The sequence below is a fragment of the Haliotis rufescens genome, unplaced genomic scaffold, assembly GCF_023055435.1.
Source record: "Haliotis rufescens isolate VD_foot unplaced genomic scaffold, xgHalRufe1.0.p SCAF_25, whole genome shotgun sequence".
NCBI lineage: Eukaryota > Metazoa > Mollusca > Gastropoda > Lepetellida > Haliotidae > Haliotis > Haliotis rufescens.
In genome coordinates, this window is record NW_025963946.1 from 970,050 (window position 1) to 991,516 (window position 21,467).

The 21,467-nt window shown below is 41.2% G+C and overlaps 2 protein-coding genes across 2 annotated transcripts in view; both read right to left on the reverse strand.

The window, feature by feature from the left end:
* Positions 1 to 3,277: 3,277 nt before the first annotated feature.
* Positions 3,278 to 4,288, reverse strand: LOC125383597. The gene has a single exon (XM_048402179.1). It carries the CDS (start codon positions 4,286 to 4,288, stop codon positions 3,278 to 3,280), a length of 1,011 nt encoding a protein of 336 aa, XP_048258136.1.
* A 96-nt stretch (positions 4,289 to 4,384) lies between these two features.
* Positions 4,385 to 21,467, reverse strand: part of LOC124141358 (remodeling and spacing factor 1-like) — a 38,719-nt gene continuing 21,636 nt past the window's right edge. Inside the window, exons 10-16 of the mRNA XM_046509351.2 lie at positions 20,879 to 20,983; positions 19,484 to 19,563; positions 17,439 to 17,490; positions 16,596 to 16,827; positions 15,444 to 15,618; positions 14,549 to 14,709; positions 4,385 to 12,535 (exon numbers count right to left, since the gene is read on the reverse strand). Coding sequence (XP_046365307.2) covers positions 10,437 to 12,535; positions 14,549 to 14,709; positions 15,444 to 15,618; positions 16,596 to 16,827; positions 17,439 to 17,490; positions 19,484 to 19,563; positions 20,879 to 20,983 — 2,904 coding nt within the window. The 3' untranslated portion in view covers positions 4,385 to 10,436. The remainder of the gene's footprint in view (positions 12,536 to 14,548; positions 14,710 to 15,443; positions 15,619 to 16,595; positions 16,828 to 17,438; positions 17,491 to 19,483; positions 19,564 to 20,878; positions 20,984 to 21,467) is intronic.

Genomic DNA, 21,467 nt, shown 5'->3' on the forward strand with positions numbered 1-21,467 from the left:
TATGCTTGATTATCTCCAAATAGGCTAATATCGTGTTATGCTGTTCTCTAACCTGGTTGTTCCATTATCTACATAAGCTGTGCACCCATGTGGAGTGAGTGAGTGAGTGAGTGAGTTGGGTTTAATGCCTTTTTTAACAGTATTTCAGTCAGCTTAATGTGGGAGGAAAGCCTGAAGTGATGCAGGTCTCAGACATTTACCGCTTCTGTGAAACCCACGAGCACGGGTATGGTGCTAACAAACCTAGAAACATATTCGGGGCGAACCGGGATTCGAACCCACAATCATAGGTTTCTGGCATGCCCAAGGGACGCAACTCTGCACAGCGAATCGGGGCGCCTTAGACGACTGGGCCACCCGTGCCCCCTCATCCATGTGGAAATGTTGTCGTTGTTTTAAGGTCACAAATGGGAGGTCAACATGACCCCGAACCGCATCGTTACCATGAGAAACACATATGTGGTTTGGCCCTGACAACAGGCATCCAGGGCTGAGACTTGAACTTCGTTTTGGCTCCGATTTGACCCGCGTGACTGCATAAATAGCCGTCCAATCAAATGACACTCATAAGCTAGATATATCCTGTGCTAAGAGGGTGATGCCTCTGGAGATGGGGATGTCACTTCTCAAAGAAAGCTATGGTGGCGAATGGGTCCAGGGTATTTATGTCCAAAGATAGGAGACATAACACCCTGGATAACCGAGGATGATGCTCCATGTGTCCATATCCCGCCTTGGCCTAGACCATGTAGTCAGGGTATAATGTGTGAAATGGTAACACTGTCTTTGTATGATTAATACTAATTATGGTTTTTAATAATTGATATATCCTGTGCTAAGAGGGTGATGCCTCTGGAGATGGGGATGTCACTTCTCAAAGAAAGCTATGGTGGTGAATGGGTCCAGGGTATTTATGTCCAAAGATAGGAGACATAACACCCTGGATAACCGAGGATGATGCTCCATGTGTCCATATCCCGCCTTGGCCTAGACCATGTAGTCAGGGTATAATGTGTGAAATGGTAACACTGTCTTTGTATGATTAATACTAATTATGGTTTTTAATAATTGATATAGTCTCTATAACAAAACTTGAACAATTTGATTCTACATACTTGGATTGCCAAATGCCCAGGCAACTACTGACTTTTGTCACTTTGCATGAACAGAGCGGACACTCCCTTTTGGGTGTAGATACCATGGCACTCAGAAACCACAGGGTGTTTAACATATCCACATTGCAATGGTTCTGCTTTAAGTATTTTCGTTTGGAACTGGGGGTTCAAGTTCGTTTTGAAGATACCGAAATCAGATATGCTGGTATGCATGCATTGCTCACTCATACCCAGAATTTAGACGCCTCAATGCTGATTGACTGACACACCTAACACAATCCATGGAAGAGTTGTCAGTTCTTCTAGCACAGATGCCTCAAAGGGAGTAAGATCTCATTTTATTGAGATTGAGGCTTAGAACCTTTGGCCACCCTATTGTATTGTAGAGTCCTGGATGAAGTGACAATGATATTCAATTCAGTGTCAAACATAGCCACCATGGCAGTCATATTGGAAATGCAATTTCAGGGCATTAATTGGCAATTAATGAAAGTATCAATGTGTAATTTAATGTGTATGACAAGGCCCTGATGAAACAAGCATATAGTCGATGAAGTCATCTATATCCCCTGCCCATTTTAACACGTTATGGTCCCAAACCAGGTAACTGACCCAACATTTCTTTTAGCCCATGTAAAAATAGCTGCAATGGAAATTCTTAAATAAACATTTCTAAACATTTCTCAAACTCCTTAATATCAAATGGCACCAGTTCAGTATGTGCAATGTTGGGCAAGGAAATATTTAACAGTTTATTTGTTATAAGTATTTAACGGTTTTTGAGTTATGCTCCGGAAATGAACCCCACCCTTATAGAACCTAAGTCAAACTTGTTGCTATGGAAATGTAAAAAATAAAAATTTCTAAAATTCCTTAATAGCAAAAGGCACCAGTTCAGCATGAGTCTGGTAAACATGCAAATTTTCGTAGAGAAATATTTAATGGTTTCTGAGTTGTGCTCCGGGAACAATTTCAAGACGTTCGCAGGCACGGACGGAACCCATTTCAATATCCTCTGCCAACTTCGTTGGGGCGGGGGATAATAATATTAAAAATATGAAAAGGCAAAAATATTCATTTGTTTGAGAGTGAGGTGAGGTGAGGTGAAATTGGGTTTAACGTTGCGTCCAAGATTATTGCACTTATATAGCGATGTGCATGCATGGCTGCTTGTTCTAGTCTGGACTGATGCCGATTTATAGCGCTAGCTCACTGAGATACCATGCCGCAGTTTAACATGAATACCCCACTCAGACACAGTATACTGACTCTGAGCCGACCAGTCCTTGTTTTAGCCCCTTAATGCCAAGTGCCAGACAGGGTAACAACAAGTACCATCTTTTAACGTCTTTTGGTATGACGCGGCCGGGGATCGAACCGCTGACCTTCCACTCTCCGGGCGGACGCTCTACCACAAGACCACAGAGGCGGCCTGTTTGAGAGTTATGGCTCAGAAACGAAGCCTTTTATTTGAGACCAAATTGCTTTCATGGAAACGTAACAAAATAAAATTTAGAAAGATTTCAAAATTGCAAAAGGCATCAGTTAAGCTGATTAGCAATGCACATGCCAAGTTTCGTTGAAAAACTTTTAAGGGTTTTCAAGTTATGGGCCGGAAACAAACCCTACCCTTGTTTGAAACCAAGTTGAAATATTTTCCAAGGGAACATGAGAAAATAAAATTTGAACAAACTTCAAAATAGCAAAAGGCATCAGTTAAGCTGATGAGCAATGCATATGCCAAATTTTATTGAAACATATTGAATGGTTTGAAGTTGTGGCCCGGAAATGAACCCTACCCTTGAAATGTACAAAATAAAATTTGGAAATAATTTAAAATAGCAGAAGTCATCAGCTCAGCTGCTAAATAATACTTATCCAAGTTTTGTTGAAAAACATTGAACAGTTTTCAAGTTATGGCTAGATATATATACAGTTCAAAGCAGAATTATACGCATCTAATGAATTCAGTTGCTATAGTCATTTCAAAACAAGTAAGAACAAAGTAATTGATATCCCTAATATTGTATCTTGTATTCAAGATCTGCTCCTTTAACGTCCATATTGGACGGACTGACGGTATCCTTTTTAATACCCCCTGGTTAAATATACCTATAGCTTCATTCTCCCCTGCAATATTCAAATAACATACAGAAGACCAGTTATGCAGAATAAGCATCAGCTCTTTGTGTTGGCAGTGTAGCATCAGATCTTTGTGTTGGCAGTGTAGCATCAGCTCTTTGTGTTGGCAGTGTAGCATCAGCTCTTTGTGTTGGCAGTGTAGCATCAGATCTTTGTGTTGGCAGTGTAGCATCAGCTCTTTGTATTGGCAGTGTAGCATCAGATCTTTGTATTGGCAGTGTAGCATCAGCTCTTTGTATTGGCAGTGTAGCATCAGATCTTTGTGTTGGCAGTGTAGCATCAGCTCTTTGTATTGGCAGTGTAGCATCAGATCTTTGTATTGGCAGTTTAGCATCAGATCTTTGTATTGGCAGTGTAGCATCAGCTCTTTGTGTTGGCAGTATAGCATCAGATCTTTGTATTGGCAGTGTAGCATCATATCTTTGTGTTGGCAGTATAGCATCAGATCTTTGTATTGGCAGTGTAGCATCAGCTCTTTGTGTTGGCAGTATAGCATCAGCTCTTTGTGTTGGCAGTTTAGCATCAGATCTTTGTATTGGCAGTTTAGCATCAGATCTTTGTATTGGCAGTGTAGCATCAGCTCTTTGTGTTGGCAGTATAGCATCAGATCTTTGTATTGGCAGTGTAGCATCAGCTCTTTGTGTTGGCAGTATAGCATCAGCTCTTTGTATTGGCAGTATAGCATCAGATCTTTGTGTTGGCAGTATAGCATCAGCTCTTTGTGTTGGCAGTATAGCATCAGCTCTTTGTGTTGGCAGTATAGCATCAGATCTTTGTATTGGCAGTGTAGCATCAGCTCTTTGTGTTGGCAGTATAGCATCAGCTCTTTGTATTGGCAGTATAGCATCAGCTCTTTGAATTGGCAGTATAGCATCAGCTCTTTGTGTTGGCAGTGTAGCATCAGCTCTTTGTATTGGCAGTATAGCATCAGCTCTTTGTATTGGCAGTGTAGCCAAGTGATTGGCACCTTTGCTCATCACACCCAAGACCAAGGTCGGGTTATCTTCATGGGTCCAACGTGTGAAGCCCATTCTCTGCGTACGAGTCCTCACACACAAATGCTGCTGTCACTATTTCAACCTCTCCTCACATTGGCTGATACAGTCAATACAAAACAGAGAATAGAATATTTTCAATCTATTTTATTATATTGTATGTTTTCTACTTTTGATGACATTAAGTATAAATGATACCAATGATAGTGAACACGTGACACAATGATGATCATGGCGGCTCCGAACCTCAAATATGTACACTAGATATCAGTTCTATTTACATATCATTCATCTCACAGAACAGGAATAAATATCAAAGCGCATATTTATCCAGCTAGGCGTCAAATGAAATGGCGTTATTTAAAGGCCTGGTTTTATACATGTGTGGGCAAATAAAATTGGCTGAGCCCTGCTAATTGCTGCCTTGCAGTCGACGTGATATGATATATGTAGTACTTACATATGTGTGTATGAAGCAAGTTATTACAAGTAAATACAAAATAAATTAGGCATTGTGTAGCTAAAGAAAACAATGTTTGCACTTCACAACTATGCTAAAGCATAACACATTCAACGGAATATCAAATATCTACTTGGTATCCACGACATCATGTAACAATGAAGAGATAATAGTTTCAGTGTACAGTGGTATTTAAAACTGAAAACTGGAATTCAAATGTTTAATACAATTGTAGCTATACCACTGGCTTTTCATATTCTAGAGACACATGAGGTATTTGATGAATGTATTTTGTAGAAATTTACTTCAATGGGTTTGTTTTACACACAAAACATTAAACTGGTCTTTCAACAGACATGGTGGAAGAAGTCAGGACCAATTCCAGATACTGGGCTCGTAATTAAACAGTAAGTCGTAACAGTTTATCATTTGATTCAAATGATATACAAGTTGACTGGTTTGTCATCAACATCATCCAAAAATCACATACAAATTGTGGGGCAGGGAAAATATTGCAGCATAAGAAAAGGGAATCGGTTACATTCAATGATAAACGTTAACCTGACAGTTTCTACCTAATGGAAATAATGAAGCTGTACACAATGCTGTGGACATGTAATTCTTGCTCATACTTAGACATGGGCTTTCACTGAAATATTATCAATATGAACAATAGATGTTACATGTTGCACACTGGACTACAACCAGCATAAATCACTGTACTATAATGTGACAGGAAAGACGGTGATTCTGGTCGTAGACACTGAGCACGTTCGAAACCTTACAAACACAGGTAGTGTGCTGGTGATCATAATGTTGGGTGTGATAATGTGACTTCTGGCACGGACAACTTCAGCCCTTTACACCATTGTGTCACCTGTGATGACTGCTTAACAAGGGAGGCAATTGTGTACAGCTGTATCAACAAATGTATTGTAATTACATGGACAGCTAAGATGGATTAATGTTTTGAAGAGGCCCTTTCAGAAGTTAACTTTCACATAAAAATCATAGCGCTGCTTGCAGATATATTACAACCATCAGTCCACTTTGCCAAATATTCCACAAAATATTGTCTATGAAAGTCACAGACTTGAGACCTCCGATAAAATGGACCATAACGTACTATGCAATGACAAAAACATTTCCTGCTTCTAAACATGCTAATACATTTCAAACTAAACTTCAGTTCTTGTCTCTATAAATGTACTCTTGTCAACAACAAAAAACACACACAGTAAAATTGCTTAAAACCCTTTCTACAAAATCTTATTGATAAACTTTACTATCTTACAAACAGAACACAACACACTTAAAAATGTAAAACAGAATTACAAATATAATTGTGACCCAGTCACTGTACATGGTGGGCGACAGATGATACCTTTACATGGAAATGAAAGCACAGCAGGCCATATTGAACTAATTTCCTGTCCTAAACCATCTGAAGTTAGTTCTGCTGCAATCAAGTTAATATGTATACAAATTCGTAGAGCTGTGACCTACAGTCAGAGTGTGTAAAAGACGATGATATTTTCATTTAACAGACACATCTGTAAGATGTTCTCATAACAATGGTGGACATTTACGACTTTGGTGAGGCCATTGAGATACAGGTATGCCGACATACTAAGCATCATAATCAATGTGATTCAATGTCACAAACAGCGGATCCTGGCAAGACTAAGGGACACAACTCTGCATGGTGAAAGATTTTTCATTACCAAACTTGCCCAATTTTGAATTCAGTTTCCGGTAAATATTCAAGTTTTGGACACACAAACCAGTGATCGACATTGTGAGCAACACTGGGTATGATGACATGCAATACACTGAGTCACCAAGCCATGATGCAATTACGACAAGCTATAGAGCGCTGGGGAACTATTGAGCCCCCACTTGGTTCCCCAAGGTATAAAACAGGAATTGGTGGCAAACAAGCTCATCCATCACACTAGGAACATCTGATTTACTTAACAGGTTATTATGAGCAATAGAAACATTGTCAGAAAGTTACAAACATACCGCTACTGTCATACTGATATGGAGAAGTTGTTCTAGGATGTGAATAATGCCCAGCTTGAGCCATTTAGTCATAGTAACACCAGTAACCAGTTATTGCGAACATGAACAAAATCATTAAACAAGCGAGCACACAAGTAAAGTGTTGATTCAATGGGCAGATTCTAACTTGCTTGAAATGCAATTTCGGCTCTCGCACATCAATAAAGAAATTATAGGCCTCAACTTCAAACTGTTTGTTGAATAAATGTTTCAGGAAACAGTTTCATGTTCCAGTTCTATTTACAGGAATAATAACACAGACTTTAAGCATTCTTGTGAAATGTCAAATACATACATGATGCACTGTGGCCTAACAGCCTGCCTTGTGCACCAGATCAACAGTCAGCAGTGGATGATGTAATTATAGGGACGAAGCTGAAGAACATCCATTCCAGACCTCGAGAAGTCAGCAGTCTTCAGTCTGTCTATATTCTACCCAATGTCACCACTACACAAAACCATCTTGGACTAACGTAAGTCCATGTTATGTTAGAAGTCAGGACTGTTTTGTGGGACAGAGTTGATATTTATTGCAACTGGCCTCATTTTGGACAAATAGACAGATCAGTCATTAGTGAAGGTTCCCAATCAAATACCCAACATTTCACTGTTTCTATCTTACTGTCAAAAATTTACCAGTAATATTATGCCGGTTTGTACAAGTTAAAGAAATATTCCAATGTATAATCAACATGAATATGATACATGGAAGCCAAAATGAAAATGCCCTTTGGAATCTTGCTGTGCTTAAATAGTAGATTGTCATCAGGAACATTTCAATAAGATTCATAACTGTTGAAGTTTGATCATTGCCACATCAGCCCTGTCATTGCAATCACAAATCAACCACAGAGCTTAAGAATGATTGGAATATGCATGGGTCAGTTGACAAACAAAACATTTGGATGAGGATCAATACAATGGTCCCCATACCTGTGAAACTCTGATTACAGACTTCTAGAGACTGGGGATCCATATGGCTCTGAAAGAGAGGGACATCGAGTTTGTTCCTAGTAAATGACCCCAGCAATCTGGTTGGTTGTTTGGTTTGTTGTTTTACGCCGCACTCAGCAATATTCCAGCTATATGACGGCGGTCTGTAAATAATCTGGACCAGACAATCCAGTGATTGATATCATGAGCATCGATCCACCCAATTGGGATTGATGACATGCATCAACCAAGTCAGCGAGCCTGACCACCCGATCCCGTTAGTCGCCTTTTACGACAAGCATACCCAGCAATCTGGAGCCATGTAATCATGTACTGCCACCTCTAATGCAACAATGGAAGACACAACAATTGACATGAGCAAGAATACACTCTGGTGAATCGTTGCTTCTCTCACATCTTTAGCAAGCCTGCGGCGTGTGAACATAAGAATTACTGATAATAGTAGCATGCTGACATAGCAACGGTTACTCTCACACTGAACATGTGGTGCCAGGACTCAGTGTGACTAGTGTAACATGGATTCTCCTTCAAGTTATTACAATACATTTAAGGATCATGCATTCAAGATATAACCTCCACTCTCACAGTTTCATTTCTGGATGGTTTGTTTGTTGTTTAACGCTGCACTCAGCAATATTCCAGCCATATGATGCCGGCCTGTAAATAATCAAGTCTGGACCAGACAATCCACTGATTAATATCATGAGCATCGATCCATGCAATTGGGATTGATGACATGCATCAACAAAGTCAGCGAGTCTGACCACCCGGTCCTGTTAGTCGCCTTTTACGACAAGCATGGGATGCTGAAGACCTGTTCTACCCCGGATCTTTCTGGAGCTGGAAATGTTTCCTTTTTTCCTAGTTTGTTTGTTGTTTAATGCCCCACTCAGCATTATATTCCAACTATATGACAGCGGTCTGTAAATAATTGGGTCTGGACCAGACATTCCAGTGATTGATATCATGAGCATCGATCCACGCAATTGGGATACGATGACATGCATTAACCAAGTCACCAATCCTGACCACCCTATCCCGTTAGTCGCCTCTTACGACAACATAGTCGTCTTTCCTAGTAGCAATATGACAACTGTTTGCTTGTCCCCCGAGGTCACAGGTGACCAATACTGTAATACTTGCGTTTTCACTCAGTGCACAAAAAGTTGATCATGCCTATTTTCACGGTTAATTCCCATGTTCACTTTTTACAAAGTACAAAATGTTTGTCCAACTGGCCATCAGGTACAACAGATGCCCATGTTGTAGGGCTTGGCAAGATGAAACCTGTCGAGGTGATGGGTATCTTAAATGCAAAGCTCTCCTACAGAAACAAATCTAGTATACTTTGGCAAGGACATGTATGTCAGACAACGTCATTTGGACGAGATTGGCTGGGGCACCCAGTCAGCTAGAACTGAGAGATTACTATGACTAGGACTGTCCATGGACACAAATCATGATTGCTCCCACTGTCAAATTCAAAAGTGCATGAAAATTTGACTGAAGTAAAAAAGCATTTCCATAGAAACGAATTGCAAGGTGCCAAAGCTTGCAACGTCTTTTTGGCCCTGTGGTCCCTAATCACTGGTTAACACAGAAATATGTCTAGTTGTGGTCACCACTAAATTGGGAAACCAAAGTAATTCCACAGAACATGTCTTCAGGCAAGTAGATTCAAAAATATTTTAGCATGGTGGAATTATTCACAACAAAAACAAACTGTAACAGTTTGGAAGAAAGAGCAGGAACAGTTTGTACCAGACCACTGTTTGTGCTTAAAACCATCGTAGAATTGAGGTTTTGGAACAATTTTAAGTTATAACATAATAAGTTTGTTAATAAAAACGGCTAAAACACAGAAATTAGTTGCATCAACAAAGTGCACTGGAAGCAAGGAACTGTGGTTCAACATGGCCACCGGCTGCAGAACCAAACTGAAGCATGGAGACCAGTATTGATGTATATTTCCCACTTAAAACATCGACAAACAGATTGGACTCAGTAAACAAGATACAATTAGGCTTGTCCATTAAACAGTCATGAATCTGTAAAATAAATATTTTAAATTCTAAAAAATAAGTATAAAAGTCTTTTCTTGACAAGTCAGCATGGTTACAGATGTAAAATAAATATCTGTGAAGTATATTTAATAATGGGCCCGGGTACAGACACATGAACAAGTAGGCTTTAGCGGTTCAGGCGAATATAGGATGGAACCCCTTGTTTCCTGACTGAAAGTAAGGGCAGGAAGGAATACAGCATTCAACAAATGTACACGCTTATGTGCATTACTGTGTTGAAGTTGAGGTATATTGCCGTGCTTAAAATGAGATCTACTAATTGCTTTGGATAAAACAGAAAGACAGTTGCATTATTTTACATCTAGGTTTTGGTAACTTAATTGATCAAAAGCATATGTCACAAAGCAATGCATTTTTTACCACTGACAATGTTTTCTAAGTTCACCAATACCCTGTTAAATGACTAACTGAAAAAATGACCAGATATATTTGACAGACGAAACGTCAGCATACTTTCATCTCGAGCTAACAAAGTTCTCAACAGTCTTTAAGTACAGTGGCTTTCAGTCACGAGTGGATATCAATGGCTGCAAACCCGGTTCACAAAATTGTACTTGTTTGCTACAACATTCCCCATATGTACCTTCAGTCACTAGAATCATGCTTGTCCTTTCTTATATGGCTATGTATGTTGTTTGAAGTATTCGTCATTCATGACATAGTGCACAATATCGGACACATCTTCAAGATCATCTTCCTCGCCTCCCTGCTGTTGTTCTTCCTCTTCAGAGAAATGGCGTTCCTCTTCGTATCGCCGTCCCTCAGGAAAGCGAGCAGGCTGTTCCTCTGGGTACTGTCTTTCTTCAGGGTACTGGCGATTGTCACGCAGCAGGTTGTCCATCATGAAACCACTGCTACCACTAGATGCAGCTGTTGAAGGTGGCTGATGGGCTACTTGGGGACCAGGGTTACTCTGGGAGGTTGGTGGAAGGTGTTGACGCACTGGAGGGGGTTGGTTTGGTGGGAAGGACCCGGGAGGGGGCCCATAATGGGGGTAAGGGCCATAAGTAGGAATACCTCTTGGGGGTGGACCACGGGGGTGGGGTGGGCCGTGATGTTTTTGAGGGCCATGTGAGATTGGAGGGGGGGGTCCTTGATGAGGGTGCATACCTCTGGGGTGAGGCGGCCCTGGATGGGATGGAATTGGTCCCCCTGACTGGTGTGGATGTGGTGGTGCTCCTCCCCCAGGAAGAGGGTGGGGTGATGGTCCTCCTGCAGGATGAGGGTGGGACTGTGGCCCCCCTGTGGGATGAGGGTGGGGAGGTGGTCCTCCTGCTGGGTGAGAGTGGGGAGGTGGTCCTCCCGCAGGACGAGGGTGGGGAGGTGGTCCTCCGGCTGGATGAGAGTGGGAAGGTGGTCCTCCTGCCGGGTGAGGGTGGGGTGGTGGTCCACCATGATGGGGTGGGCCTTGTTGGTACCCTGGGTGAGGTGGCCGAAACGGCATGCCAGGAACAGGGGGTCCCATGTGGAGAGGTGGGGGTGGTCCCTGGGGGTATGGCTGGCCTTGTGGAACAGGCGGAGGACCCATCTTGTGCTGCGGCATTCCATGAGGATGAGGTGGAGTGCCATGAGGTTGATGAGGAGAGGCAATAGGGGGATGGTGTGGAGATGCAGAGGGTGGATGGTGGGGTGATGCACTTGAAGGATGATGAGGGGACGTTCCGTGTGGAGGGGTGCCCTGGGGGTGGGGTGGCGTCCCTTGGGGGTGATGAGGGGACCCATGAGGTGGGGAGCTCATTTGTGAGTGAGGAGGAAGACCTTGAGGCATTGGACCATACTGAGGATGCATAAACTGTTTCTGATGAGCACCATACGGATACTGAAAGTCTCGAGGACCCTGGTGAGGAAACGGTTCACTACCATGGGGCCGAAACTTTTCACCTTCATTTGAGAATCCCGGCGGGGGTACATCTTTATTTGGTTTATTGTCCCCAGCAGGGTGATCATGTCCATTCACTTCTGGTGCACTTTGAGAATCTTTGGAAGCTTCCGACACAGTTTCAATCTTTTCCTGGTCTGACTTTTTATCACTACTTTCACCATCATTAGTCCTTTCACCGTCATCAGTTCTGTCATCTGATTCACCATCTGGTTTAGAGTAAGAGGAGAAATCACAACTATCCTCTCTACCTGCTTTCAGAATATTCTCCATATTCTTCCCTCCACGAACCTTTCGTTTAGCATTCACAACTACTGTTTTATCTTTCTCTGCGTCACTTTCAGACTCGGAGGCAAGGAAACTCTTGAAATCAACATTCGCTGCCTTTCTTTGTGGTCGTCTCTGTGACCTCTTTTTCTCATCCTCGGATGAGTCTTCATCACTCTTTTCATTCTCGGTTTCTTCATCTTCTTCCTCGGTCTGACTCTTTCCACTCTCCGAACTCTCTTTCTCTGAATCAGAACTTCGGTCCTTGATTTTAGGCCGTATCTTCTTAATTTTTTTCTTCTCAACAGTTGGTGGTTTGTCTTTCTTTTCTCCATCTTCTTCGTCGCTATCATCTGACCGGATCACACGACGTACAGGTTTTCTGGTCTTTCTGTCAGAATCGTCCGAACACAAATCCCTTTCAGATACATCGTCATCAGATTCTGAGATTGGAGATTCCACTGCTTCCGATTCATCGGAATTAAATTCCTGATAGTTGACCCTTCGTTTTGATGACGCTCGTGTAGACCTCCGGTTACTGGCACTGTCATCACTATCATAGTCATCGTCTACCACTGAAAATATAATTACAATTAGATTACTACTGTCAATTGTTTTTGTAAAAATGTTTCTGCATAATCAATTTCATGCAAATTGTACAGAGAAACCCTGACAAACTGGACAGTACCAGTACCCTTCAAATGCTAAACTTGTCAAATTAAAGAATAATCTGCACAGATAATGTCCCTTCGGAAGATAGTACACATATCCTTTGATATGGGTATAAGATTTAGATTTGTTTCAACCAAAACAAAATACAACAACCTGTTTAATATTATAATCACTGGGTGAGTGAGTGAGTGAGTGAGTTGGGTTTAACGTCGCTTTTAACAGTATTACAGTTATATCGCGGCGTGTCAGCTTAATGTGGGAGGAAAGCCCGAAGTGATGCAGGTCTCAGACGTTTACAACTTCGGTGAAACCCATGAGCACAGGTATGGTGCTGACAAACCCCGAAACATAATCAGGGCAAACCAGGATTCAAACCCACAATCATAGGTTACTGGTGCGCCCAAGGGATGCAACTCTGCATAGCGAATTACGGCGTCTTAGACGACTGGGCCGCCCGTGGCCCCTATAATCACTGGGAATTAGAGAGTGAATGTTTGTTTACCAGTCATAGTGATTGAGTGAGTGTGGTTTAACACTGCATGGAGCAGTATTCCAGTTAGTTCATGGCATGTCAGCTTGATATGGGAGGAAAGCCTGAAGTGATGCAGGTCTTAGACATTTACCACTTCACTAAAACCCATGAGCGGGTATGATGCTGACAAACCTAGAAATATTTTGGGGCGAACCGGGATTTATCCCACAATTATAAGTGCCTGAAATGCTCAAGGGATGCAACTCTGCACAACCACAGCAACAAGCGTATAGTCGACGAAGTCATCTATATCCCCTGCCCATTTTAACACGTTATGGTCCCAAACCAGGTAACTGACCCAACATTTCTCTTAGCCCATGTCAAAATAGCTGCAATGGAAATTCTAAACTAAACATTTCTAAAACTCCTTAATATCAAATGGCACCAGTTCAGTATGTGCTTTATATATAGACATGCAATGTTTGGCAAGGAAATATTTAACAGTTTATTTGTTATAAGTATTTAACGTTTTTTGAGTTATGCTCCGGAAACGAACCCCACCCTTATAGAACCAAGTCAAACTTGTTGCCATGGAAATTCAAAAAATACAAATTTCTAAAATTCTTAAGTAGCAAAAGGCACCAGTTCAGCATGTGTCTGGTAAACATGCAAAGTTTTGTTCGAAAGTATTGAATGGGTTTTTAGTTACGCTCCGGAAACAAACTCTACCCAAAAGAACCTAAGTCAAACTTGTTTCCATGGAAACATAAGAAATAAAATAAAAATTTATAAAATTCCTTAATAGCAAAAGGCACCAGTTCAGTATGTGCCTGGTAGAAATGCCAAGTTTTGTAAGAAAGTATCTAACAGTTTTTGAGTTACGCTCCGGAAATGAACACCACCCTTATAGAACCTAAGTCCAACTTGTTGCCATGGAAACGTAAAAAATAAAAATTTCTAAAATTCCTAAATAGCAAAAGGCCAGTCAACCAGTTCATCATGAGTCTGATGGACATGCAAAGTTTCGTAGAGAAATATTTAACAGTTTCTGAGTTATGCTCTGGAAAAGATTTAGGGACGCACACACACATGGACGAAAGGATGGACGGAACCCATTTCTATATCCCCCCCCCCCCACCACTTCGTTGGTGCAGGGGATAATAAATATTCCATCTGTCACAGCAGCCTGTAAATAAGTGAATACTGGTAAACAAGTGAATACTGGCCAGACAGATCTGGGATTTATCATGAGCCAGATCATCTGCTCTAAATTCGTTGTATCTCACGACAAACAACAGAGGGCTACGAACCTATTCTTAGACGAGGAGTAAGCATCTAAAATAACTTTCCTACACAAGGAAACATACTCCCTTAGATTCTGAAGTAGTCAACAGTAACCATGATCACTGATGTGGTGTTCCCATTGAACAAAGTAATTTCTTACCAAAATCATCATCAAAGCGAGACCACTTCCTCCTGATTCCGCGGGAGGTTCGTACCCGTGTTGGTCGGACACCAGGTCGGCCTGTCCGCGGCCGCCAGTCTGATGCCTCCGAATCCACCTCACTCACTGGTTCCTCATAACTCATTTCTGAGGCAGAGTCTCTGGAACACATAAATATTGTCACATTGTACATGAAGAATTTAATCTTTCATTCCACCAAGGGGATTTGCTCTTAGGATATAAATCCTACATCATTTTCTATCCCTGAGATGAAAACATGATCAAAGTCTTGAAACATCAAGTGATGAAGCGCAAAATCCCCCCCCCCCCAAAAAAAACACCCCAACAACAACTTGAAATCAAAAGATCTGGACCTGTTGTAGGCATTGATATGGATTTATTTATTTGTGCGTGCGTGCGTGCGTGCGTGCGTGCGTGCGTGCGTGCGTGCGTGCGTGCGTGCATGCTTTTAAATGATGTAACTTGGGGATAGTTCCCTTTGACAATTTTCTTCAAATCATTATTACATAACAGGAGTCAAACTGAACCAAATATTTATAGACTACCAGTGTAAATAATCTTCCCAAACTTCCAATGAGAACTACAAAACATAAAAGGTTATCAGTTTGTTGCCAAGGATTTGACCAAAGTACGTTTGAACGTTACTTCTTTCAGCATCAAAGTTGAAAATTTTAAATGGTTGACATCTGCAAATGATGTGATTGTGGTGTGACTCTATATGGCTTCCTGGTATCGCCTACATTTAGCACAAGAACTCGTTATCAGTCTGTTTGTGTCATATACTTCGTAAAATAACACTGCAAACACTATTGCTCTTGCTCTAATAATAAAATCATTACACCATTGTAAACCACTACAAGGCCGGGCTACTCACTTGGAAGCCTGGTATTCATCACTCTCATCCCCTTCTTCATCGCTGTCCAGCTGCGTGAGACGTCGTCGTCGGCGGGCCTTCTGGCTTTTCCTTTCTCGGTTGACAACAGGTGGAGGACGACCTGTGATGTTGGACATGTCCTTGCCTCCTCCGCCTCCCCCTCCACCACTCCCATCTGTACAGGTAAAGGCTTAGCTAATGACAAGCTGATCTCAAGAATCTGCATCACTACATTCACTACATCCTCCGTATCTCCAGGGCACGTATTTCGGTAACCCTACACTAAGAAATGAGTAAGGGAGGCAACTTGTATTGCCTCGAAAGAAAAGTCACATCAGTTGTAATGGACGTGAGTGAGTGAGTGAGTGAGTGAGTGAGTGAGTGAGTGAGTGAGTGAGTGAGTGAGTGAGTGAGTGAGTGAGTGAGTGAGTTTGGTTTAACGCCGCTTTTAACAGTATTCCAGTTATATCATGGCGTGTCAGCTTAATGTGGGAGGAAAGCCCGAAGTGATGGAGGTCTCAGACCTTTAGCACTTCGGGGAAACCCACAAGCATGGTTATGGTGCTGACAGACCTAGAAACATAATTGGGGCAAAACCGGGATTCGGACCCATAATTACAGGTTTCTGGCGTACCTAAGGGATGCAACTCTGCACAGCGAATTGCAGCGCCTCAGATGACTGGGCCACCCATGCCCCCACTGACACCATAAATATTGTTAGCAAGACTCTTGTGGCCTGAAGTATAGCATGATGGTTGAGTGAGTGTATAGAACACACATCATCAGCGTAAATAACTGAGTCTTAAAGAGTAACCAATATTTCATAGTATGAATCAATTTCGAGGTCAATATACACAAATGTTTTTATTTCTACTTTTGAAAGTACTTTAACCTCTGCAACCTAATGAAAATTGAGTGAGCTCTTTAACTCAACTTACACTTCTTAAAGAAGGAAAAAATACTTATTTGTTTATCCCACATAAATGTCCCAAACAGGAAGGTTTCAAGAACAGACTTAAGCCCAGAAATGATAAAAAAAATTGCCCTTACCAAGGAAAAAAATCCCAAACTTTCAAGTTTTTTTAAACTGGCAGAGACAAGTCTAGTTTCCTACGTGTGTTCCATTGATTGAGAGACAGCTGGGTATATTACCTGAGTAGCTGTCCTCTTCATATGATTCCTCCTTAATGTCATCCCCGATGGCGCTGTTGATGAGATTGTCATACTCGGTGAACCTGTAGCTCATGGACTGGCGAGATCGGCATGACCTCTTGGAGTACACTTCATCAGGAACGTCTCTCTCCTCCTCCATCAGCCGCTTCGTCATTATCGCCATCATCCTTTCCTCCCTCTCCTTGTGCAGTTGAATGTTGCTCTTCTTGTCCTGTCCAGGTGATTTGAAATTTTATTGGAAATTCTAAACCTATAGAAAGTGTGTTCTGTGTTGTGATTGGCTAATTTGGGTCACATGACCAAATGTCAAAGGGTGAAAATATGATTTGCATTCCCTGAAGGAAGCGAAAGCAAAGGGTGAGTAAGTAAGAGATGTTAAAGAGTGTGCATGTTTTTTTCTAAATAAAACAATAGGTTTACAATATCGATAAATACTATGTGTGTGTCTATTTCCGGGATTTTATCGAGTATTTGCATCTTGGAAATTTTCATTCAAGTCCCTCAAGCTGACGCTTTTGGGTCTCGAGATGAATTTCCAAGATGCAAATACTCGATAAAATCCTGGAAATAGACACACACATGGTATTTATCTTCTAACACAATATGATTGAGATCCCTGATCAAAATATGCCCTAGTAATAGATGTCATCACTATATTTTAGTCTGGCTAAACACTTCACAAAACTTTGTCATCACCACTGATCTCAAGCAAAGGTCCCCAAAGGGCCGTAACTCTGCACTTACACCTGTGATCAGCAAGTTGATCTCAAATATCTAATATCTACATGACATAAAACGCGATCACTATGAACCATTGCGTACCTCTTTTAGAATGTTATCCAAACTGATACCGACAAAGGCTAGACGTTCTTTTCTGAAAAGGAAACAACACATAATATTACATGTACACTTGACACTGTCAATACTACAGATCTTTGTGTGTCACAGAACAAGGCTGGAATGTATTCAATGTCTAGATGTTGGTAAGTGGTTATTGAAATATTTTACATATCAAGTCTGATTCAAAGTGAGTTTGGTTTAACATTGCTTTGAAAGGTATTTCAGTCATATCCAGGGATAGAAATTAACCTACAACTTCTACTTGCCCTAAAAGTGATGATACAATGTTAACAATGCTACCAGCCCTTAGGATACCTTCAACCTAAGTGAAAATGACTCAGGCTAGTAGGCCAGCGCTAATTTCTGCCCCTGACACCACGTCAGCTTAATGTTGGAGAAAATCAGCAAATGCATGCAGCATTTTCAACTTTAGTTTGTTTGTTTGTTGCTTAACGCCGCACTCAGCAATATTCCAGCTATATGACGGCGGTCTGAAAAAAATCGAGTCTGTACAAGACAATCCAGTGATTGACATCATGAGCATTGATCCACGCAAATGAGATAAGATGACATGCATTAACCAAGGCAGCGGGCCTGACCACCCGATCCCATTAGTCACCTCTTACGACAAGCATAGTCGTCTTTTACGGCAAACATGGGTTGCTCAAGACCTATTCTAAACCAGATCACGGGTCTCAACTTTAGTGGAACCTGCAGCATTTTCAACTTTAGTGGGACCTGCAGCATTCTCAACTTTAGTGGAACCTGCAGCATTCTCAACTTTAGTGGAACCTGCAGCATTCATAACTTTAGTGGAACCTGCAGCATTCATAACTTTAGTGGAACCTGCAGCATTCTCAACTTTAGTGGAACCTGCAGCATTCTCAACTTTAGTGGAACCTGCAGCATTCTCAACTTTAGTGGAACCTGCAGCATTCATAACTTTAGTGGAACCTGCAGCATTCTCAACTTTAGTGGAACCTGCAGCATTCTCAACTTTAGTGGAACCTGCAGCATTCTCAACTTTAGTGGAACCTGCAGCATTCTCAACTTTAGTGGAACCTGCAGCATTCATAACTTTAGTGGAACCTGCAGCATTCTCAACTTTAGTGGAACCTGCAGCATTCTCAACTTTAGTGGAACCTGCAGCATTCTCAACTTTAGTGGAACCTGCAGCATTCTCAACTTTAGTGGAACCTGCAGCATTCTCAACTTTAGTGGAACCTGCAGCATTCATAACTTTAGTGGAACCTGCAGCATTCTCAACTTTAGTGGAACCTGCAGCATTCTCAACTTTAGTGGAACCTGCAGCATTCTCAACTTTAGTGGAACCTGCAGCATTCATAACTTTAGTGGAACCTGCAGCATTCTCAACTTTAGTGGAACCTGCAGCATTCTCAACTTTAGTGGAACCTGCAGCATTCTCAACTTTAGTGGAACCTGCAGCATTCATAACTTTAGTGGAACCTGCAGCATTCTCAACTTTAGTGGAACCTGCAGCATTCATAACTTTAGTGGAACCTGCAGCATTCTCAACTTTAGTGGAACCTGCAGCATTCTCAACTTTAGTGGAACCTGCAGCATTCATAACTTTAGTGGAACCTGCAGCATTCTCAACTTTAGTGGAACCTGCAGCATTCTCAACTTTAGTGGAACCTGCAGCATTCTCAACTTTAGTGGAACCTGCAGCATTCTCAACTTTAGTGGAACCTGCAGCATTCATAACTTTAGTGGAACCTGCAGCATTCTCAACTTTAGTGGAACCTGCAGCATTCTCAACTTTAGTGGAACCTGCAGCATTCTCAACTTTAGTGGAACCTGCAGCATTCTCAACTTTAGTGGAACCTGCAGCATTCTCAACTTTAGAGGAACCAATTAGCATATGTATGGTGCAGGCAAACCATAACCAGGGTGAATGTGGGATTCGAACACATGATCATAAGGATCGATAGGCGGTGCCATGGATGACTGGACTGTTTGGTTCAAAGATTATATGGAAGTTGATGCTTAAAAAATAAAGCTCCTACCTTCTCACTAACCGCTCTCTCTTTTTTAAAGAGACATCAAGGTTGAGAAGATTTTCTTGTAGAACCTGCACCAGCATTACCTGTTTAAAAAACAAAACACATTTCATAATGTAGCAGTCTGGAGCAAGAGGATACATAGCTACATTTTATTCACTCTAACATTCCTACTAGTAGAAGTCCAGATGTAAGAACTTCTGATTATGACAGAGAAGTTCAGGCTACTGGACAGAAGTTTAAAACAGTGCTAGGTTCAATTGTGCTATGATGATATAAAGACATATGACATCAACTTACTTCAGTGAAGATCGCAATGTGTGCCAACTGTACAAAAATATCGTATTTCTCTCTTCTTGTGCGTAATGTAATAAAAACATTTCAAAATCTTTCAGCATACATTTCTACTTTCAGACATAAGACATTATGTCTGAAAATGGCAATTATTACCATGATTACAGAAACAGTTATAAGTCGGAAAATGAGTCCAAATGTTTGACGTCATGTATCTCCGTAATAAATGTGAATTGAAGCTTGTTAATTGTATTTTTGTGTTCGGAAGACGAAGTTATAAATGAAAAGTCAAAATGTGATGCTTCACCCACAAGGTTCCTTATCTCATGGCTGTCACATTAATATTGCTGTACAAGTAAAAGGGAGTGTATACAACACACAAAATCACAACAAAAATGGAAATGTGACAAGCCTAATACTAACATGAGTTCATACAGAAATTCACTGTGGCAGCGATCACTGGTAGGAAGATACAATTTGTTTCCTCAGAAGTTACTGAGAGATTTCAACATTAAAAACTATGAAAAGATATATTTATTTTCAAGTAACACATTGTTGTAATTTGGATTACACCGGAAAATGAAAGACTCTTTAAGACACTACTTGTTTCTGATTGGTTACAGAAAGGGCACTTTCCTGTGTCCCCAGCTGACAGATAAGGTACAAATTTCATATCTTACCAATGCAAATAGTGATTTGATTATCTTGAAATTCATTAACATATCAAATGCATTTTAGCAAATTTAACCGAGGATATAGGATTGTAATGGGAGGCCGATACTTCTTGATGTGTTTACTTTGTCTGCTAGCAGTCAGGGTGTCTGGGAAACGGTTTGCTATTCATAGTGATGAAGATATTTCAGATAAAGGGGCGAAAATTCTGGTCAGATAAAATTCTTGTCAACCGGTTCCTCGCTGATATGGTGAGCCATTGTACCCCTCAACACCAGTTGACAAGTAATATTATCCATTGTCAAGATCTACTCATCATGCTCATGTCAGAATCTACTCATGGACTTTTCAAGATGGATGTCAAGCTTCAAGTCCTTCTCCCAGCCTGTGTCATCCCTGTGATATACTCCAGTAGACTATGTTGAAGTGACTTACATGTTGACATGGTGGACAGTACCAGTCTCCGTCCGGGATGATCATGATTGGAGGTCGGAGACAGGCGGTGTGGTACCCACTATCACATTTATCACAGAGCAGAATCTGAAATCAAGAGCAATCAATAACCTACACATGGATCAAGCATAAATATTTGTAACATACATAGTGCTTGCAGAGAATGACTGCAAAACAGCTACAGCTCCAAAAAATAGTTTTCACTCACTCACACATTAATCACTCCACATAATCTCTTACAGATATTCCACACATAGAGGAGGGGGTGCGCTAAAATTGTACTTATATTCAAAGTAAACTTTCATTGAAAACTATGTAAATAATGACTTTCTGTACATGGAAATTGTGAAACCAGCGCAACCTGCAACTGTTTGTGCTTAATTAGTTCATATGGGTGCATCTCAGTCTCCACGCAGGCGGTGTCATGACAAATAAAACAAATAGCAGTTTATAAGAACTGGCATAATACTAATAATTTTGGTGTTTTCTGTCGCTCAATAATACAGGAAAAACACTACATGCTTTTGTTAAAAAACTTAAACACCCAGAGTCAAGAATCATAGCTCAGGAT